This window comes from Ursus arctos, unplaced genomic scaffold (genome assembly GCF_023065955.2).
Source record: "Ursus arctos isolate Adak ecotype North America unplaced genomic scaffold, UrsArc2.0 scaffold_22, whole genome shotgun sequence".
In the NCBI taxonomy this organism is placed as follows: Eukaryota; Metazoa; Chordata; class Mammalia; order Carnivora; family Ursidae; genus Ursus; species Ursus arctos.
In genome coordinates, this window is record NW_026622897.1 from 16,348,095 (window position 1) to 16,370,213 (window position 22,119).

The 22,119-nt window shown below is 48.9% G+C and overlaps 1 protein-coding gene across 1 annotated transcript in view; it reads left to right on the forward strand.

Moving 5' to 3' along the window:
- TECTA (tectorin alpha) overlaps positions 1-22,119 on the forward strand; it is a 67,767-nt gene that overhangs the window by 21,198 nt on the left and 24,450 nt on the right. Inside the window, exons 8-11 of the mRNA XM_026505542.4 lie at positions 1,770-2,362; positions 3,722-4,295; positions 9,595-10,196; positions 17,768-18,329. Coding sequence (XP_026361327.2) covers positions 1,770-2,362; positions 3,722-4,295; positions 9,595-10,196; positions 17,768-18,329 — 2,331 coding nt within the window. The remainder of the gene's footprint in view (positions 1-1,769; positions 2,363-3,721; positions 4,296-9,594; positions 10,197-17,767; positions 18,330-22,119) is intronic.

Here is a 22,119-nt window from a genome sequence, read left to right on the forward strand (position 1 = left end):
GAAACCATTGATGAGCCTCAGTGGTCTGGAAACCCCGAACACGTGGCAGGAAGTGCTTGGCTCCAGGAAGGCCCTGTCCCCGGGATGGCTCTCCCAGAGTTAGGCAAGGTGGTAGCATTTTCAGAGGTGGAGGCAGTGATCTTTGTGGCCCTTGAGTAAACACAGACACTGCTCTGAGTAATCAAACCTAGCTTTGGGGGAAAAAACTCACCTCCCAAGTGGAACCAACAGCATTTGTCCCGTGGCTCTTTTTTCTCCACCTTCCTTCCCTCTAGTTTCTGTCTCTAGCTCCACAGCTTTCCTCTGACCCACTGGTGTTGGTGGGGAAAGGGCTGCAGACAGAGAGCATAGAACATCAGGAAAGAAAGCCCTTTATCAGAAATGCTAAGTAGTTAGGAAAAGCTCCAACAGTGTGGGGAAATTCAGTTCCTTTAGAATTACCTTTAACATTAAGCATTTTGTACCCTTTAGTTATCTGGTTTTCTCCTTCTATCCCCCCTAAACTCTCTTATCCTGGTTATATAAATTTTTAAAATAAGCAAGCAAAATAACAGCTTCTTAGAATTCTGCTTTTTTTTTTTTCTTGGCCCTTGGTTTTCTCCACAGAACGTTATATCCATGCAATTTAGATTCCCGTGCCGGTGAAAAGGTTTCAAAGTTTCTTTCAGTTCCAAGACTAAAGGGAGAATTTTTTCCTATCGGTATAGGCTAGATTCACAAAATCATCATGTATCAGATTCAATTCTTAGGGAATTGATCAAACCACTAAGACTGTTTTCTTGTTGCTTGGTTGTGTGATTTGACCAGCCTCGATTCTGCCTGGAGCATCCAGATCCTGACTCAACTTGAGACTGAACATGGCTTTTTTGGTTTAATCTAAGATCCTTATATAACCTAAGCCTAATTAAATTGCCTAAGATAGCTATTTTTTTCTCTAATGGTACTTTTTCCCTATCTTCCACATTCCCCACTCCTCTCTCATGTTAGTAGGATGAATCCTAGTTGATTCAGACAGCTAGTTTACCAGTCCCTTGAGCCCCTGACTCTTGGATTCAACCAGACTCAAACATTTATATAGACTCAGATGCTTTTCATGTAAGAACCAGAGGCTTCTGAGGCAAGAAGGGCCTTGAGGAGGCACCTAGTTCCAACCTAGCCTCCTGGAGGAACAGGCACACACATTCTTTTCAGATAACCAAGGTTCTTTCTTCTTTTTAAGATCCCAGAGTATTCATTTTCACAGTCTTCTTTGGTCACCTAGGTATTTCAAGCGCCTCTCTGTCAGAAATTTCACGTTTTCAAGTGACTGCTCCCAAGGTTCCATTTTTCATTTGTCCTGCAAGTTGAATTTATTTCCTCCTAAGAGTGGGCCATGCTGTATAAGCTCAGATCAACGTCTATGTCCATCAGTCGAAGATCTTAAAGCATCTTGACGTTTGTAGATCGTCCAATAATAAATCGGTGTTGAACAATCTGTTTAGTCTAGTTAGGATAACAACCTGAAGTTTAATTCAGCCAAGGTGAGCAAATGAGAGTCAAGTTCACAGTTCAATCTCGTTTCCCAGTGGTTATCACAAAGCAGTGGAGCTTGTTTCTACAGACTTCAACTCAAGTCTCTTCCCTGACGCGTGGCCACTGGGCCCTCATTCTAGGAGCTAAGCGTTCCAGAAGGAGCGCCCTTCCTGTAGGCCCCTGCAGGTGCTGGATCTCTGTGGTTAGCACCTGGGGCACTCACCTGTTGTCGCACTCTCTCCTCTCCCCCACGTCAGTGTCCACGGTGCAGTGCCCGAGCTTCAGCCACTACTCCGTGTGCACTAGCAGCTGTCCGGACACCTGCGCGGACCTGACGGCCTCCCGGAACTGCGCCACGCCATGCACGGAGGGCTGCGAGTGTAACGAAGGCTTCGTGCTCAGCACCAGCCAGTGCGTCCCGCTGCACAAGTGTGGCTGTGACTTCGACGGCCACTACTACACCATGGGGGAGTTCTTCTGGGCCACGGCCAACTGCACGGTGCAGTGCCTGTGTGAGGAGGGCGGGGACGTCTACTGCTTCAACAAGACCTGCCGGGGTGGGGAGGTGTGCGCCGTGGAGGACGGCTACCAGGGCTGCTTCCCCAAGCGCGAGACCGTGTGCCTGCTCAGCCAGAACCAGGTGTTGCACACCTTCGACGGCGCCGCCTACGCCTTTCCCACCGAGTTCTCCTACACCCTCCTCAAGACCTGCCCCGAGCGGCCTGAGTATCTAGAAATCGACATCAACAAGAAGAAGCCCGACACGGGGCCTGAGTGGTTGCGAGGACTCCGCATCCTGGTGGCTGACCAGGAGGTCAAGATAGGAGGAGTCGGGGCTTCGGAAGTCAAGGTAAGACTCCTGATGCCCGTGCGGCTTTTCTGATGAGTCTCGCCAAGCGAGGGAGCCATAGTCTTCAGGCCTGCCTTTCTGCCTCTGACCACGGGTGGGTTCCAGGAAGGCAATGACTCCGAAGTGGGGGCATTTCCTAACGTTCCGCACCAAATCAGTCTCTCAGGGGTGAAACGGGGTGAGGCTGGAATCTTGCAAATTAGGTATAGCACTGGCAGGACTAGCTTTCTCCATAACAGCCAATGTTCACAGGACGCTTACTACGTGCCAAGCACTATTCTAAGCAGTACCACACCTAATCCTCTGAGGGATATGTTTTCATCCTCATTTACGTTCTACCTATGGGAAAACTGAAGCACGGAGAGGTTAAGCAACTTCCTCAGGGACACATAGCCATAAAGTGGCATTTGAGCCCAGGCAGGCTGGCTTCCAAGTCTGTGCTCTTTACCCTGTACTATACTGACTTGCCTACCTGTGGATGGGAACCCATGTGGGTAATGCAGACAGTGCCCACAGGGGCACCTCCTGCCCCTCTGACCTGGTCCAAAATATGCATCAGATCATTCTGATCTGATTAGGCATCCAGATCATTCGTTCTAGAAGGATCATTAGGAATCGTCTAATGCCACTCTTTGTTTGCACATGAAGATCCCAAAAGGCTAAGTGAGGGATGGGGGATCTCACAGCTCAGTGGTGGTGGAGCTGGCATGATGCGAGGGCAGCTCTCCCTGCTCCCAGCCCAAGTGTATGTCGTAATATCACAGGAGGTCTAATTTAGAAAATAAAAGTCAACGCAGTCTTGCGCCAGGAGCTTGGAAAACACACATCCACAGACTAAAGAGGCTGTTTTCATTCCCATCGACCCACTGGCAGAGATTAATTTATTAAAAGAATAGTAAAAGGTAGATAGGTAGATGGACAGCTAGATAATTAGAGAGAAACTATATGGTCCCAAGGGGCTAGGACACAGGAACAGTCACATATGAAGGAAAGGAAGGAGCCAGAAAGGTGGGGAAGGAAGGGTGCCATCAGTGAAAAGGAGCTGTCGGGCAGCAGGAAGAAGCCACATGTATGTGGAGACAATTTTCCTCACATTTCACCTCTGTCTGTGGCTAGAGTAGGGTCTCATGTATACGCAAATAAACAGCAAGTGTGTTGAATCAGAGGAGTGGAGAAAGAAAGAAAGAGAGATGCCCATGAAGAAACCGTTTGTGTGTGTCTGTGGTTTCCATAGCCTGCCAGCTTCTTGACATTTCTCAAAGGGCGAGTCACGGGGCAGAACCATGTCTTTATTTCACGGCGGAAATTGTGGGTACTCCGTGTGCATCTGGAATTGATGATAGTGATTTGGTTTTTCAGCTGAATGGTCAGGAAGTGGAATTACCTTTTTTCCATCCTTCGGGGAAGCTGGAAATCTATCGAAACAAAAACAGCACGACGGTGGAGTCCAGGGGTGTCGTGAGCGTCCAATACTCGGACATTGGTCTGCTGTACATCCGGCTCTCCACCGTTTACTTCAATTGCACGGGCGGGCTGTGTGGCTTCTTTAATGCAAACGCCAGCGATGAGTTCTGTCTCCCCAACGGCAAGTGCACGGACAACCTGGCGGTGTTCCTGGAAAGCTGGACAACCTTCGAGGAGATCTGCAACGGGGAGTGTGGGGACCTGCTGAAGGCTTGCAACAATGACTCGGAGCTGCTCAAATTTTATCGGAGCCGCTCCAGGTGTGGCATCATCAATGACCCCTCCAACAGCTCCTTCCTCGAGTGCCACGGGGTGGTCAATGCCACCGCCTACTACCGCACCTGCCTCTTCCGCCTGTGCCAGAGCGGGGGCAACGAGTCGGAACTCTGTGACTCTGTGGCGCGGTATGCAAGCGCTTGCAAGAACGCCGATGTGGAGGTGGGCCCCTGGCGGACCTATGACTTCTGCCGTAAGTTGGGGCTCCGTGATGTGGGAGGCCACCTAGGGGGTGCGGGAGTTGAGCTCAAGGACAGTCGGATGCTTGTGTGTACCTTCCCAGTCTGGTGTGTCCTTTGGAAGGTCCCTCACCCCAAACCAGACTGTTTCTCACGTTTATTTCTGTTTCTGATCACACAGTGTCTCTTCATTGTGGAGCAATTAGCCATCCTATTGACTCCTGGTTTTAGCTAGCGGAGCATACGCGTCATACCAAAGACTCGAAGGCTTTGTGATGGCCGCAATGGTGCCTTCTTTCTTGGCAATGAACGGCTCCATTCTTTCAATAGAAGGTGATCAGTCAGAAGCCTTTCACGGAGTAGAGATTAGCACTGCTCCCTGGGGCAAGCCTGACAATGGCCATGAAGAGAGTCCCATGTTGCTGTTTTTTCATTTTGTCCCCCAAGTATCTGACCCCTCTCAGCAGGGCGGTGGCAGTACTAGCAGTAATTAGAATAATGCTGAGAAGCCCTGACATATAACACCCGTGGCAATGGGGGAGGCCAGAGGGAGGCATGAAGTAGAAGGGCAGGAGGAGTGGCAGAGAGGACGGGACCCATGCCCGGAGCAAGGACTGCCCCACCTGGGCTTCAGCACGCATCCCTTTCCCACCAAAAAGATTGGCCCCAAACCCAAACCAATGCCACCATTAGGATTCCATCCTCTACGTCTGTTCATCTCTCTTCCACTGTATCTCCTGCTATCTGGTTTGTTTATTTCTCAAAACCTTTTATTTTGAAATAGTTGCAAAGTTATAGAAGCATTGCATGAATGTCTGTGTGCCCATTGCTCACATTAACCCACAGTGAGCATTTTGCCCCATTTGCTTTATCATTCTCTCTTGCATGCTCTCTCTCTCTGCATCTGAAAGTAAGTTACATACATCATACCCCTCTGCCCCTAAATACTTTGGTGTGTATTTCCTTAGAATAATGACACTCGTTTACAGAACCACAGGATAGTTACTGACCTTAGGAAATTTAACACTGATACAATCATTTAATATCCATATTTTAATTTTGTCAATTGACTTGTGATGTCCTTTATGGCTTGCCCCCTGCAATACAGATCTAGTCCAAGACCATATGTTGTGTTTAGAGCTGTTATGTCTCTTTAGTTTCCTTTAATCTGGAATAATTCCTTAGCTTTCTTTCTCTTTTATTGTCATTTTTAAAGAATACAGCCTCCCACCTTTTAAAATAGAATGACCTTCCATTTGGGTTTGATGTTTCCTCGTGATTAGGTCCTGCTGTGTGTCCCCTCTCAGACTTCTGCATAGGTAATGGCTGTTTTTCTCATGGTATCGCGTTACATACAGTGCATATACTGTCCAGCCTCTCAGTGGAGATGGGCACGCTGGTCCCCTGGTCAGGTGTTGCCAAATGTCTCCACTCTGTGGTCACATTGTTTTGTTCTCTTACAACTAATCAGCTACCAGTGGGGAGACCATACAAGTATCCTGCAGAGAGAGTGTGAGAGAGGATGATAAAGCAAACGGGGCAAAATGCTAGCTGTAAGCTGATATCAAAATCCTCCACCTCTCTTTAACGCCCATTGATGATCTTTGCTTGTATGAGTCTTTTTAGCATGAGGATTACAAGCTGATGGTTTCCAGCTCTAGCACTCTGTTCACTTATTTACCAAAGTATAGATGCCATTCTACTATAACCAAGAGGCTTTCCTTTTCTTCTGTGTGTCTGCCTGTCATTCATCTATTATTCATTCAACCATCCATCCATCCATCCATTTATCCATTCATCGATCCATCCATCCATCCATTTTTCTACCTACCCATCCATTCATCCGGCCATCCATTTATCCATCTATCCATCCATCCATCTTATCTCAATCATCTTTTAATTGAAGTATAATTAACATATGGTGTTATATGAGTTTCAAGTGTACAATATGATTTAATAATTCTATATATTTCTCAGTGCTCATTGCTATAAGTATACTTCTAATCCCCTTTATCTATATATTTCACTGCTCCTTCCATCCCCCTCTGGCAACCACCTGTTTGTTCTCTATATTCAGGAGTCTGTTTTTTTCTGCTTGTTTCTTTTTTTCTTTGTTTGTTGATCTGTTTTGTTTCTTAAATTCTACATAGGAGTGAAATCATATGGTATTTGTCTTTCTCTGACTTATTTCTTTTAGCATAATACACTCTAGCTCCATCTCTATCATTGCGCATGGCAAGATTTCATTCTTTCTTAATGGCTGAGTAATATTCTATATATTCTATTCTATACTCTCTCTCTATATATATATATATATAGTATATCTATACATACCATATACACACACACACACACACACACACACACACACCACATCTTTTTTATCCATTTGGCTATGGATGGACTCATAGCAACCTAAGTGTCAGTCATCTATCTTATCAATATGGACACACACATTCCTGTTTTTTCAATTATTTATATTTCATATTATATTTGTTCATGATTTTGGTGCTAAAATTATTCCAAATTTGGCCTGTGGGAGCTCTTCAAGCTGCCTCCTATGTCCTTTGGGCATGCCTTGGTCACTTTCTTACTTTCTGGTATAACAAGGTGCTCCACATTCGTCCTGTAACCTTCCCTGCCCCAGACTAGGATCAGCCATTTCTCCAAGAAGCCCTAATTCCCCCTGGTAGAGACTGTTCCTAGAAGCCAGGATCTGGGTGAGGCTTATGCATTGCTATAAGGGTATTCTTGCTTTGCCATGAAGCCCTTTCAACAGAAACATCTTAGAGCTAAGAACTAAAACACACACACACACACACTGCATACATACATATAGGATTGTCTTTTTATATCTCTGGTTTCTGAGCTTTGGGAGCCCCAGGAGCTTGTGGATGGTTTGGTGGCTGTCATCTCAGAAAAGGCGATGATATTCTCAGTGAACCTTAACCACACCAGGGAGGGGTGAACAGTCGATGCTGTGAATCCTAAAGCTGGAATTCTGGGCGCATTCATATGTCACCTACAGGGAGAAAAGCTCCAAGTTCTCTCCTGACCACCACATCTCGTGGCACCTTGTAATACATTCCCAAAACCTTCTTTTTAATCTGCCTCCATATCCTCTCTGGTCCTCTCTGCAGCTTATCTACTATGATCTCTGTCCCTCTCCTGGTCTCAGCTTTCTGGTTGCAGTTCATTCACGGTATGGGGTTCCTGAGCCTGCCCCCTACCAAATCCATGTTGTTGCCCCGCCAGGTCCGCTGTCCTTTCAGACTATGAACTCCACCCAGCAGGCCGTGTTTCTGGGTTGCTTTTGTAGTGCACAGAGCACACTTTGGTGGCATTGTCGGTGTGAAGCACAGTGCAGTGGGGATGATTCCCTCTTTTCCTGGGTGTGATGGCTGCCGAGAATAGCTTCTCACCACCCCTCCTCTACAGATCCCTCCTCTTTACAGTGCCTTTTTTTTAGAGAGAGAGAGACTTGTGGACAAAAGCAGCCAAGGGTCTGGCAAGAAGGACTGGAGCGTGAACGTTTGATTAAGGAAGACTCTGGTACTGAGGGGTTAATCTGGCCAGGGTCTTGCAGGCTGGGCTTGGGCTGAGTAAGAGCTGCAAATCAGGAACTCAGTCTTCTCTGGGCCCAGCGGAAAGAGAGAGAGGAGAGACGACCACCGCTCTGTGTTCCGAGATTCTGAACCGGCCCTCCCGTTGGCAGAGCTAGGCTGCCCAATTAAATAATTTCACAGAGGCATTTCAGGGGCCAGAGGAAGTTTTATTACTTCACGTCTGTATGTTCCAGACTTTCAGACAAATTCAGACAACACAATAAGTCATCAAGTGAGAGCCATTTAAATAAGTCATGTTATTTGCTATCACCATAAACCTGCAGTCCATGTTATAACATTCATAATTTAGAGACAAATGTGAAAATCCCTCTGTACGGACATATTTAATCAGTGCTGAACTAGCCTTCAACTCCAAAGCCGTATGGTATTGTAGTCAACGGGAGTGGAGATAGTCCTTTAGCCCAGAGGAAAAAGATTGGCTCTCAGTACATGGTGCAGAACTGTTGAGTTGGTACTTGTGGGCAGAGCTGTTATTGCCAAGCAATTTATTTCTCTGTAGTGTCCTCTCTGTCCTTGGATTGTAAAACACTATCAAGGAGTGAGAGTATGCATAAAAGCTAAAGAAAGTTGTAAAGAATAGGCCCCTATTGTCCCAGGGGATAGTGGGGGCCTTCGCAGAGCTCTGGACTACACAGACGTGCAGGCAGATTTCTCCCGGCTGCTGGACTCCTCCATGCCCTGCCCGGGTTACATTTGGGCAGGCCGAAATAATAAAGAGAAATGGGAAGATGACCCGGAACTGTATGGTGAGCATCCCGTACTGTTACCATACTGTGTGCCATCCTTCGTGGCTCGGAGACATGATCTATCAAGGAAGGCTTCCGGGCAGAAGTGCAATATGAAATGATTCTTGACAGATGTGTAGGATTTGACTTTGTGGGGTCCATCCAGGCGGGGGAAAGAATGTGAGCAAAGAAGGTGGGGGGACCAGGGGCAGAAGGCGGGGAGGAGGTAGAAAAGGCCTGAGGATACCCGGAGCAGAGAAAGGAAAGACAAAGGGAAAGCCAATTTATAGAGTAAAAATGCCTTCATAAAGTATATCCTAATAGAAGGAAGTGTGAATAGGGGAAAGGTTTTCTATTTATTGAGGCTGTACTGTAGACTTAATATATTAGGTCATTAATCCTCAGAATGACTGTGCTAGGTAAGTATCATCTTTATTTAATAAAAGAAGAGCCCAGGCTCACAGATGGTACCCCCAGGTCTCTATGGCCCCAAAGCACTGATTCTCTCTGGGACACTCTCCCTCCAGAGTCCTCAAGTCAGGGGACTTAGTGTTGGGAGATCCGGATTCGAGTCTCTTTACAGGCTGGATTAAGTTATGTCCCTGAACTTGAGTTTCTCATCTGTGAGACAGGGATGAGAAGACTTTGCTTCTCTCCCAGGCTGCTGAGCAAAGTTAGACCAAGCTGTCCACAACGATGTCTGGCATGTAGTGGGTGCTCACTAGGGCTCATGGTCTTGGAACCTTCTACACGGAAAGCTAAGTGCCCCGGGAGCACGGGAGCACACGAGGGGTTCCCTGAGCCTCTGATCACCCCAAAGGAGGATGACAGTAGTGCCGAGCACACGGCAGTCACATGCAGCGTGTGCACACGTACACACCACATGCGTCTAGCGAGTGCACTCACGCTCTCTCTGACCCCTGTCCCTTGCTCAAGCCTGTCTTCTCCTTGGCCACCCTCAGCTCTGGAATGCCCGGAGAACAGCCATTTCGAGGAGTGCGTGACATGCATGGAGACCTGTGAGACGCTGGCCCTGGGCCCCATCTGTGTGGACACCTGCTCTGAGGGCTGTCAGTGTGACGAGGGCTATGCTCTGCAAGGCAGCCAGTGCGTCACCCGCAGCGAGTGCGGCTGCAACTTTGAGGGCCACCAGCTTGCCACCAATGAGACCTTCTGGGTGGACGTGGACTGCCAGATCTTCTGCTATTGCAACGGCACAGACAACAGCGTCCACTGTGAGAGCATCCCGTGCAAGGGGGACGAGTACTGCATGGAGGAGGGAGGCCTATACTACTGTCAGCCCCGCACCGACGCCTCCTGCATCGTCTCAGGCTACGGCCACTACCTGACCTTTGATGGCTACCCCTTTGACTTCCAGACCAGCTGCCCCCTCATCCTGTGCACCACAGGAAGCAGGCCAAGCTCAGACACTTTCCCCAAGTTCGTCGTCACAGCCAAGAATGAGGACCGGGACCCGTCGCTGGCCTTGTGGGTCAAGCAGGTGGACGTGACTGTGTTTGACTACAGCATTGTGATTCACAGGGCCTACAAGCACACGGTGCTGGTGAGTAGTCAAGGCCAGACAGCAGGAAAGGAGTTGTGGTGATGTGAGCATGGGGGTTCTGGGTCAGCGGGCCAGGCTGCACCTGAATTGGGTTGGCCTAGAATCCAAGGAGAAGCATAGGATGTTAGAGCAGAGAGAGGCCCTGGAGATTTTCTGTCTCTATCTTACAGGTAAGGAAACTGAGCCTCAGAGAGAAAAATGTTCTGCCCAAGGCACGGAATCAGGAAGAGAAATGGTATCCTTCCTCACGTAGCAGAGTCTGTTGGAGAGCACAGACCTAGATTCGAGTCCCGGCTGGGCTACCGCTGTGTGTCCTTGGACAGTCACTCCATCTGCAGAAAAGAACACGTGCCTAGCACGGCTTAGACGTCTCTAAGTGGTACTACTGCCCCAACCACCTCCTTCCCTTTGTGGAGACCAGCATGGTGTCTCCCTGCTCTGGCCTTCTTCCCACCTCTTCCTGTCTCCCCACTGGCCCCCATGAGATCCGGGAGTTTAGGAGTCTCGCACACATCTGGAGCCCTCGGGGGCCTCCTACAATCTTCCCCTTCGGCCTCAGTTCCCTCCTTCTACCCTCCACTCCCTTGACAAAGATAGGGGAAGATAGGGCTGGAGGAGCTCTGTGTGCTCATCGTCAGGCCTGAGGACATCAGCCCCTGCAACAGACCCAGCCCCTCCTTCTCCAGGGTCTTGCTCTGAGTGGAATCAGGAGTGCTGACAAACCAGCCAGCAGCCCCTGCCCAGCGTTTTGGAGGAGCTGATACGGGGCGTGAGCCTCTTGGCATGACCCTTGCTGACCTGTGGTGTAATTTATCTCTAAGGAGACTCCTTTCCACCTTGTATACATTCTCTGAAAAATGCTGAGCTCTTACTGGAGAGTTCCCTGAACAGCTCTCCAGATCTCTTTCCTTCCTTAGAATCGCCTTACCCTCCCTCTCTGGCAGAGAGAGGCTTCTGAGCTTCCTAAATGCCTGCCCTTTCACGTTTATTCAAAAATGTGCCTTCTTGGCATCTAAGGCAGGGGACTCGCTGTGCCCATTCTTCTTCCCTTCCTTGGATATTATACCCAAACCCCTGACTGCTTTCCTCTGTGCTTCCCAGAACAGTTGGTCCCTACACCCACGACTGCATGAATCGTATTGTCATTCTGGGGGGATGCTCATGTCTGACTCGCTCCGTACTGGTCGTGGGCTTCTTGAGGGCAGGAACTCTACCTCATTCATCTTTATGTGAAATGACTCTACAGCGCTCTGATGTCAGGACACTCAACACATTGTCAAGTGGATGAATGAGATGACATAATAGTCCCTCTCTCCTACGGTCCCTAGGACTTTCATTTTGTTGCTGACCACGTCCTCATCATCTGTGGGATTAAATTGCCATAGAGGCAAGATAGGAATACATTGGATGCCTTCCTTGTAGCCGCTTAAGTCTTCCCACAGATGTCCAGATAGCCGAAGCTGCCCTTTGCAGTAACAGCCCTCAACTCCATTTTGTCATCACATGTGTTAAAATGAACACATGGGTCACTTTGTCCAAGTGGCTTACATCGTATTTGTCTTTTTCTCCTCATCTGATCTATTTCTACCCTTAGATTTATACATTTTCCTGCAGTTCCTTATCCCCTTAACATTCAACACCTTTCCACCATTCTACCATTTTCTTCTTCTAAAAATATAATTTGCCCATAGGTCCTGTCCCATGCATTGTATTATTGAAATTGCATTTTCTGCCTCATGTTACACACTCTTTGGCATTTAGGTGTATGGATCTCTGAGACTCGCATGCTGTTTTCTGACCCAGTTATTTTCACAGGGAGACCACTGGAGCCTCGTGAACACTTCCTCTCTTTTGTGCTGTCCCTGCTGTCTTTCGTGGTGGCTAATTCCCAGCTCTCCCTAAGTGTCTCCCTCCCTTGCTACCTGCTGTTGGGCCAAGGCCCTGATGGGTCAGCTCACCTTCCCAGCATGTGTCCTGCCATGGTCTCATGGTATGTGTACATGCTTAAAGGCAAGAGCCATGGGCACCACACAGCTGGTTTCTTACCCCTTAAGTGATGGAGAGGGAAGGGAGTATGCATTTCCCTGGGCTGCCATCACAACGTATCATAGACTAGGCGGTTTTAAGCAACAGAAAGATATTCTCTCCCAGTTCTAGAGGCTAAGAACCCCAAATCAGCTCCTAGCTTCTGGCGGTTGTAGGCAGTTGGTTGGCCTGTGGCAGCATCACTGCAGTCCCTGCCTCGTCTTCATGTGGCCTTGTCCTTCTGTGCTTTCTGTTTCCTGGGCCACATTGCTCGCCCCCTTTAAGGATGCCAGTCTTTGGCTATAGCACCCACCCTGATCCAACATGACCTCATCTCAATGTGATGCACCTGCAAAGACCATATTTCCAAATAAGGCCACCTTCACAGGTACTAGGGGTTAAGACTTGAGCCTGTCTTTTGTGGGGGGGACACAGTTCAACTCACAACAGGGAGTAAGTGATGGGCATCAAGGAGGAATTGATTAAAGGGGTGGAGGGGGGAATCCTAGCCAGGGCATGTCTTATGTCTTTCTTTCTTTCTTTTTTTTTTTTTTAAGATTTTATTTATTTATTTGAGAGAGAGATAGCATGAGCAAGGGGTAGGGGCAGAGGGAGAGGGAGAGGGAGAAGTAGACCCCCTGCTCAGCAGGGAGCCTAACGTGAGGCTCGATCCCAGGATCCTGAGACCATGACCTAAGCTGAAGTCAGACATTAAACCAACTTAGCCCCCAGGTGCTCCAGAGTCTGTCTTTCTGAGTCACCCAGCAGTCCTAAGTACTCAAGCTGCAAACGGTGTATAGCTTGCAAATCTCTGACATGAAGATCGAGTTCAGGATGCTTGAAGGTTCTTTTCTTTGGGGGCCTGAGGGATAGATTTAGAATTTACTTTGAATTATTAATATGCATTCCAGGATCTGCTTGTTCAATAATTTGCATTTGTTTTTCCCGTGATGTTATTATTAGTCACTGTCAAGAATAATGTTATTATTAGTCACTGTCAAGAATAATGACCATCAGGGGCGCCTGGGTGGCACAGCGGTTAAGCGTCTGCCTTCGGCTCGGGGCGTGATCCCGGCGTTATGGGATCGAGCCCCACATCAGGCTCCACCGCTGTGAGCCTGCTTCTTCCTCTCCCACTCCCCCTGCTTGTGTTCCCTCTCTCGCTGGCTGTCTCTATCTGTCAAATAAATAAATAAAATCTTAAAAAAAAAAGAATAATGACCATCACAATGACAGTGTGCAATGAAGTGTTGGGGGACACACAGCAGGGGCCCCTGGGTCACTGCTGATGCTCCCAGAAGTGGAGGTGCCATGGAAGTGATTCCTTGGAACGCAGGGTCCCTCTATGACTCTGACCTTGCCTTGCACTAAGCAGTACAGAAGGATGTAGGGAAACCACTAAAACAAGGGACACTAGAAATAAACATGCTGTCTATATCCCAGAGAGGGTCATGGGGGTGAGCAGCCCAAATCTCAGCCATCCACAGCTAGAGCACCACAGACACCTGCTCTCCCCTGCCATGGCCCCTGGGCTTCAGCACAACCAAACGCTTCATGGTCCAGGACGAGGGAAGGCTGACGAGGATCCTCACAGCCAGTGTCTTTATTCACCTATTGGCAATCCTGTGGCCACCAGCGAAGAGTGAGATTTTGAGCATCACCCTCGCTCAGTTTAGTTTGATGGGCTTATATTGATGCCCATTCTGTGCCAAGCTCTGGGGGTAGAAGAATGAATCAGACATGACCTCTGTCCCAAGAGAACTCAGTCTACTAGCAGAGACAGACGTGTTAGCAGGTTATGTGGATGGAATGGGAAATGCTCCAAAAATGGGCCATGTAGAGGGTCGTGAGCACACAGGTTGCCTACTCCAGCATCGGGGGATTCAGGGAAGGCTTTCTGGAAGAGGTAACCCAGAGCTGAGCCTTGAAGGAGTACGTCAAGCAGGCTGAGAATGAGATAAAAGCATTCTAGGAAAAGAAAACAAAGTGTGGGGGGCGAGGGGACCTCAGGACCGCTGGAGAAGCTGTAGAAGCAGATCTGGGCCAGTTGTGTAAAGGAAAGCTCTCTGCTAAAGATCTGGTACGTGGTCTTACTCCTGATGCTTAAGTATTTGCAGTACATGTTCTGACACTCATCCCCATGCCCTGTTCTCTTTCTCCTCTGGGCCTTCCTGCTCCAGCCATCAGGCTCTGCTTCCATACCAACCTCTCCCTTTCGGTGCCTCCTCTCCCTCTGCTTCATCTTTCCCTCCATTTGTCACTTGCAGAGAAAGACAGGACAGTGAAGCTGGGATGGAGGTGGCGTTCATGAGGCTTCAGAGGCAGAGAGAAGCCATGCCTGCCCATCTGAGTTGGAGGAGGTTTCTTTCCCAGGGTGTTCCTGGGCAGTGACAGAATTTGCAAGCCCTTTGGCTTGAATCTGATCCTATTACCTACCCCCAAGGCTGGCCTCCTGCTTGGTACCCTGTAGCCAAGAATGCAGAATGCAAGGAAACTTGGGAGGAAAAGCAGGCTGGTACACGTGAGCCTTTGTATGCACAGCCCTTAGTCTACTGGTGTGGGTCTTCAAGGCAGGTGGGTGTCCCCTCGGACACCCTCTGCTGCCCTCTGTGACCTTCCACATCTGGCTTCTGTGTCTGCACAGGGCCCGTATCGCCACCTCTGGGTCTCCTGGTTGAGAAAGTTATGCTCCCCTGGCACCATCCCCTCCCTGCTCCACCCTCCTGCAGTCCTGAAATGACCTGTCACACCATCCTCTTCACTTCCTTCCTTCCAGGCATGGAGAATGAGGCATCCCCTCCCCTCCACGGCCATTCTCCACCTGTCCATCTCTGTTTTGCCCTCTCAGGGATCTTGCCTGTCTGTCATCTCCTCTCTCTCCTGTGTTAGGTCCTTCTCTTCAACCCATAAACATGTTCCTTCTAGAGCAAACCTTGACCCCGATTCACCACCAACTTCTACTCAGTCCCTCACCTCCCCTTCCTTTCCAGTTTCCTGGGGAGAGAGATCTTCCTGGAAGATCTGGTTCCATATCTCCGAGTTGCTGTTGAACTGTGCCATCTGACTTCTGGTCTCCTAAATCTACTGAAGTTCTCTTGTGAAGGTCACCAGTGACTTCTTTTCTGCAAAATGAATAGGTCTTTGTCAGGCTTGATCTCATGGCCTCTGTCATGTGTCGTGTTACATACAAGGTCTTCTATGATCCAGGCCCTCCCCACCTCTATCTTCGTGTCCCACGATTCCCAAGACCACATTTTATGCTCTGGCAGTACTAACTTGCTCTGGTTCTTCCTATTTATCAGGCTTTTTCTCTCCAGTTGACCTGTGCTTGGGTTGTGCCCTTTTCTTGGGATTCCCTGTTCTTCATCTCATTCTTCCTTGACTGGCCAACACTTCTCATCCTTTAGGACCAGGTGGGCATGTATCATCTTTTGCAGGCATGCCCGATGCTGTCCTCAGGCTGAGGCTGGTGCATCCATTTATCGTTATCATTGCTTTTATCAGATGATGTTATTAGTATCGATTTATGTACTTTTCTCTGCCACATGCCTGTGAGCGACTAGGGGAAGGGTCCTGTGTTTTATTCCAGCATTTTGCACAGTGACTGGCACACAGTGGTGCCAAAGGAATGAATAAATTCCACTTAGACAAATATTCATAGAGGAGGAGATAGTTGGGTTGCAATGTGAAGGGTGAATATCACCCTGTAGAGAGGAAGAACAAGGGGAAGGGCATCATTGCTGGGTTAGGCTGGGTCCCTAGAAGCAGAGTCTGAGCTGGGAATTCTTAGGAAAGTGAAGGAAGCCCCAGGGGAAGAGAGGTCAGCAAGGATATGGTCTGAGCTGGAGACCAGCTTTAGCCTGGGCCACCAGGATCTCTGGCACATGACCTGAACACAGAGTTGGTCCCCTGGTCCCCTGTGTGGGTTTGTCATCGGCCAAGGACTACCCTTGCAGTGGAGGGGGCAATGGAGTGAGGTCATAACCTTCTGGGCTCCATTCAGCCAAGACCAGCTGTGAGTTATCATTAGCCCATAGTCACGGTGGCTGAGGTTAAGGTCCTGGGCAGGACCCAGAAAGCACCACCACACTTGCAGCAGAGGAATGGCACAACTTCGTTCATTTGGGGAACTGCAAAGTGTTGGGTATTGCTGGACTAGGGGAAGGAAGTGAACTGGGTCTGCGAGATGTGGGGGCAGCTCCTGGAGAGCCGTTCGTGATCTGCTGCGTGTATGAGACATTTTACTCAAGCCATGGAGAGGGTTTGAAGTATTGGATAGATGGCTTTCAATGGCGTTGAAAGATGCTGGTGTGGCAGCAGTGAGTGAAGGGAGGAGAGGGGCAATACCAGAGCAGGGAGACCCATTAGGAGAGTATTCAGTAGTTAGGGTGAAGGTGGTGAGGGTCTGAACCACAGCAGTAGCAGTTAGAATGGGGGAGTGTCGGATAAGGGAGAGATTACGGTAGGAAGGGAAGGCGTTTCTGGTCAGGGAGCAGTGTTAGAACACACCCAGAGGAGCAGCCCCCTGCCTCTCTGGAGAAGAAGACCTGCTCTCCTGGCCCTCACAGTAGTGTTATTTTCCATCACGTACCCACCCAGCCAAGGGCTAGAGGATTTGGCTCATCTGAATCCAAATAGGGCAGTGCAAGGGCAATGCAGTTCCGGAGGTGTATGTTAAGGATTTCCTTGTTTTACGAATGGAAAATATATGAGAGGAAACATGTGTCCAGGGCCCTCTCAGCATGAGGCATTGCACTGGGCACCCGGCAGGGAGCAAGGGGAAGATGGACATAAAGATCAAAGTGTGGTTCCTGTCTTCAAGCTGCTCATGGTCTTGTAGGTGAGACAGAAGTGTGGACAACGCACCGTAATATAAGGCAGACGGTGATGCGTGCCCAGCAGTGGGCACACATGCGTGGTCTTGGCCAAAACTGAAGAAGAACGCGAGTATCAATCACATTCTGGTTGCCTAGTTGAGGGCGTGATTAATCCTCAGCACAGGCTCGAACAGTCTTGCTTTATAGAAGAGGGACATCTGAGCAGGGTCTGGGGGCAGAGAGGGGGTTTGACGAGCGAACAGTGGCATCCTAGGTAGAAGGACCAGCAAAGTCAAGTCATTCTTGAGAGGGGAAAAAAATCCCAAAGGAATGAATAAACTGGGGCTTAACCTAAAACAAATCCACAGTACAGCTGGAAATAGAAACATTGGAGTTCTACATTTTGGTATTTTCGTCTAAACTTTAATTGAATTCTTATTACCCTCTCATTACCTTGGAGAAAACAGTTTGAACTCCTGGGGGAAATAATGCTATGTAAACAGAAGGCAACGAAATAAATAGGTGTATTAGTGTACAAAGGATAGTCATTTAAGTCTGTTTAGATCCTAATAATAATAGTTGACTGACATAAACGACACCACTTGCCAAGATTACGTTCAACCTGCTCAGACCCCCTCTGGGGCTGCCGCTCTCGAGACCGATCGTTAGCAGAAGTGGGTGTTCTCTGGGCCAGCCAGATTTCTCTACCGCAAGCTCTCTCTCCTGTAGGTCAACAACGAACGCTTGTATCTGCCCCTGAAGCTGGGACAAGGGAAAATAAATATCTTTTCCTTCGGCTTCCACGTGGTGGTGGAGACAGAGTTCGGCCTCAAGGTCGTGTACGACTGGAAGAGCTTCCTGTCGGTCACGGTCCCCCGGAGCATGCAGAATGGCACGTACGGCCTGTGTGGCCGCTATAACAGCAACCCCGAGGATGACCTGGAGATGCCCATGGGTCTGCTTGCTTCCAGCGTCAATGAGTTTGGGCAGAGCTGGGTGAAGAGGGACACCTTCTGCCAGGTTGGCTGCGGGGACCGCTGCCCCTCCTGCACCAAGGTGGAAGGGTTCTCCAAGGTGCAGCAGCTGTGCGGCCTGATCCCCAACCAGAACGCCGGCTTCGCCAAGTGTCACAGCAAAGTGAACCCCACCTTCTTCTACAAGAACTGCCTGTTTGATGCCTGCATCGATGGGGGCGCCGTGCAGACCGCCTGCAACTGGCTGCAGAACTACGCCAGCACCTGTCAGACTCAGGGGATCGCCGTGCCCGGCTGGAGGAACTACACATCGTGCTGTGAGTGTCCCCACCCCCTCTCTCCGGGTACTTCGGTTGCTGTGGGCAGGCCAGTATTCCACCCCATTGATGTCCACAGAGCAGAGCCCTCTAAGGATATGCGCTTGGAATTGAGTCTGACCTCTGAAACAGGATGTGTAAGCTCCCAGAGCCTCCATTTCCTTATCTGTGAAATGGGGATAATACCCCTATTTCATGTGTTGCTCTGAGGATGAACTAAGATCACGTACGTAAAGCACAGAGCACCACATATGGCATTTGGACTCAGCAAGGGCACGATACAATTTTAAGAAAGGACTAATGGGGGAAGAATTAGTAGGCTAGTTGGTTCTAGAACCACATGGGCCCATCATGGGGCTGGTAATTTACATACTTTCTCTAAGTGTGCTATTCTGTTCGATTCATATATGTCATATATGAGTCCTTATATTTACGAAACATAGCAGAATGTTAAAAGCATGAGAAAAAGAATGAGAGCCCCTGGATTCTAGCCTTGCTCTGTCCTTAAGGGTTGGTGTGACCTTGGAGAAATTTGCTTTTCCTCCCTGGTTCTTAGTTTCCCCCTGATAGTGCTTTGATAATGCCACTGCCTACACCCTTTATGCTGCAGAAACAACCAGAGGATCAAATTAGGTAATTGAAAGCGTAACACGCTGTATGCATGCCAAGTGTTGGTGTTGTTATATTAATGGCTTGCTCTGAGCCAAGCCCAGTGCCAAAGACTTTATCAACATTATCTCGTTTATTCTCCTCAATAACCCAATTAGTCAGGGAGAAACAGAGACTCAGAGGAGTTAAATAACTTGCCTAAGGTCATACAATCTCAGTGGCAAAGTCAGGATTCGACCTTCTAACCCCAAAGCTCATGCTGTCAACTCATGTACTGGAATAATTTGCCTGTGTCAAGCAGATAAGAGGAAAAGATTGGGCGGAGAAACCACGAGTGGTCTTTGGCCAGTCTGCCTTGGTCCATTTTCCCATCTTGATCTCATTAGCGACAGCAAATTTCTTCTAGGCCTAACTGTATGAAAAGCTTACAAATGGTTGCTGAATGCACGGCTTTCTAAATAGGTGATCCAGTGGGGGTCCCAGAGAATAAACTCCCTTCCCATCTGATAAAGGGGGGGATTTCGAGGAAAACCCAGAAACAGGGTTGTAGTTTAAGGCTCCCATGGCTGATTGACATTCCACATAATTGGATTCATGTAGATTGTGGGGGAAGGACAGGAGGAAGTAGGGAGAGGGAGGGAAAGATGCCGATACCATTTCAGCTGGCCTGGTCCCTGAGTGAGAGGTTGTGGGGATGATGCCAGCAGGAGTGACTGTCCAGACTAATTGGCCTCCGGTGACCTCAGTGAAATAAATATGCCTATAAAAATTCAGGGTCTGGATAAGTCCCCAGAGCTACCCTGGATTCATTGGGGTCAGCACAGTGGAGCCAGAGAGCTTGCCTTCACCTAAATCAGAAAACCAGGCTTTGGTCCCGGGGACCTAGATACGGTGCAGGATGGGGAAACTCTGCTGGGAAAGAGACCAAGAGACTGCCTGCTTCCTCTTGAGACTTACTGCAAGGAGTTCTCTCCTTTCCTGCAACCAGGTTGTGGTGGCTGAACCACTCCCTGCGGCGGCTGGGATGGAGGTCAGGGCATAGTGGATGCCAAAACCCATTGCTTCTAGCTGCCGTGCACAGGGAAATCATAGGCAAGAACTGTTTTTAGAGGGAGCTAACGTCAGGAACTCTCACCTTAGATGACAGGTCTCCATTGTTGTCACTTATGGAAAGGAAAAGGAATTGTGTTGGGAAGCCTCTTCCTTACCCGGGAGGAAGAAAATACCCCACCTCTATCAACTTGGACCCGCAGGGCTAAAAGTGGTGCAGGGTGGGGAGACAGTTTTGCAAAGGAAGACTCCATAGGATATGAAGACCATTTTTTCTTGTTCTTCTGTCTCTCCACCACCAACCTTTCCCTCTCCCCTCCTCAAAGTTCTGCACAGACATGGGGTTGCCTCCTTTATATATAGGAATGGGGAGCTCTATCCAAGGCACTCAGAGCAGAGTCTGTCCTGTTTCACCTTTGGCCTTGGGCCCCATCCCTGCCTAGCCCAGCTGCCTGCCTGCAGGGCTGAGGCTGGGATGAATGAGGGCCAGTCAGACCTCCCCCGAACTTGGCAATTCAGGACGGGGGCAAAGATCCGAAAGAGAGCTCCTGATGAGATAGATGCTGGTAGTGACTGGAAAAAAAAAGAAATGCTAAAATAAGAGGAAAAATTATACTTTAAAGAAGGTATGTGGGTGGGGATAGGGGGGCGGGCACAGTTGGAGGCAGCTGAGTTTTCCATTTTGAATTTCAGAAGCAGAGAAAAGCTGTAGGAGACTGAGTCCTAACTCAGCCGTTCCATCTGAGAGACTGGTGAACACAAAAAGCCTGTCTTCAACAGGGTGATTTGTGACCATATGGGACATGGCATGAACCTCTGAGAAGTGAGGGCAGGGTTCACGTCCCCCTGCCCTCCACTCCCCAAGAATTAGTCCAATTCAACACTCACATGTCGAGATACAAGAAATGGTGTTTTCGGAAGGGAAAGGGGGTAATCCGGAACTGTCTGTTAAACTTACCCCTTATTGGTGACAAGGCAGACTTCTGTTGGTTTTTAACAATATTGGCTGTTCCTATCAATGGGATAATTCATTACCCAATTACCGTATTTGTAAACGCATTGGAAAACTTCTTCACCCAAGTTGAACAAATGGGTTTAGAAGGGGAGAGGGAGGTCCATTGTCTTAATTACTAACCCCTCCTTAAATTCACTCAGCTGAGTCCGTCATTTCTTCAGCCCCTTAATGGGGGTCTTAAATTAGCATTGAAGATGGTGAGCATACAGTAAGCCATAGGAGAGGAAAATCATAACGCCTAACACTGATTTGGCTCTGACTATGTGCCCGGCACTGTTCTAAGTGTGATATGAGTCCTTGCTCATATTCTCTGCCCAGCCACCCCGTAAAGCAGGTGCCATTAATAGTCCCATATTCTAGAGGAGGAAAGTGAAGCTCTGAGAAACGTCAGAACTTTCCCAAGGAAAGTAGCTACAGGCCATGCTCTTTCTGGTGGGTGGTGCTGCCTCTCTGACCCTGGGCGGGCCGGGGGCCTTGGGGACTGGGCCCCCCCCCACCGATGTTGTAGGGGGTGTACAGGACCTCTGCATAGGATCAGGGCTGTGGGGGTGTCTTCCAACTCCATTGGGCTACCGTGAGAATTCAGTGGAATGATGTCTCATAATCCGTGCCACCCCATGCTGGACACCTGGTGAATACTCAGAGCTGAGTGTCATTCTCATCTTCCCTTTCTTATTCAGAGTCCTGGATCCCAAGTCTGGTAATTAGGGCTTCTCTTACAGATTCCTCCGCGGATCCAATAAATTCTTGTTGAATAAATTCTTCTCCTACTATGACTGTTGCCACTATTATTAGCAGACGCTGTCATTGAAGTACCAGGCAGTGGACTAGAAGCTTTGCAAAATACACCCCATTTTCTCTTAACAGCTACTTGGTGAGGGAGATATTAGCTGCACTTGACAGAGGAAGAAACAGGTTTAGAGAGAGTAGGTAATGTGCCCAAGTGACAGCGTTAGTTAGCGGCAGATCCAGGGCTCAAACCAGTCTGCCCAATTCCACAGCCCTCGTCCACTGCATTGTACTACGTCCCGCCCCCCCTCCGAGGCACGAAGGCTAAAGAAATCAGTGTACTGGCCACGGCAAGCCACATTTGTGACCACAGTGGAAATCCAGGGG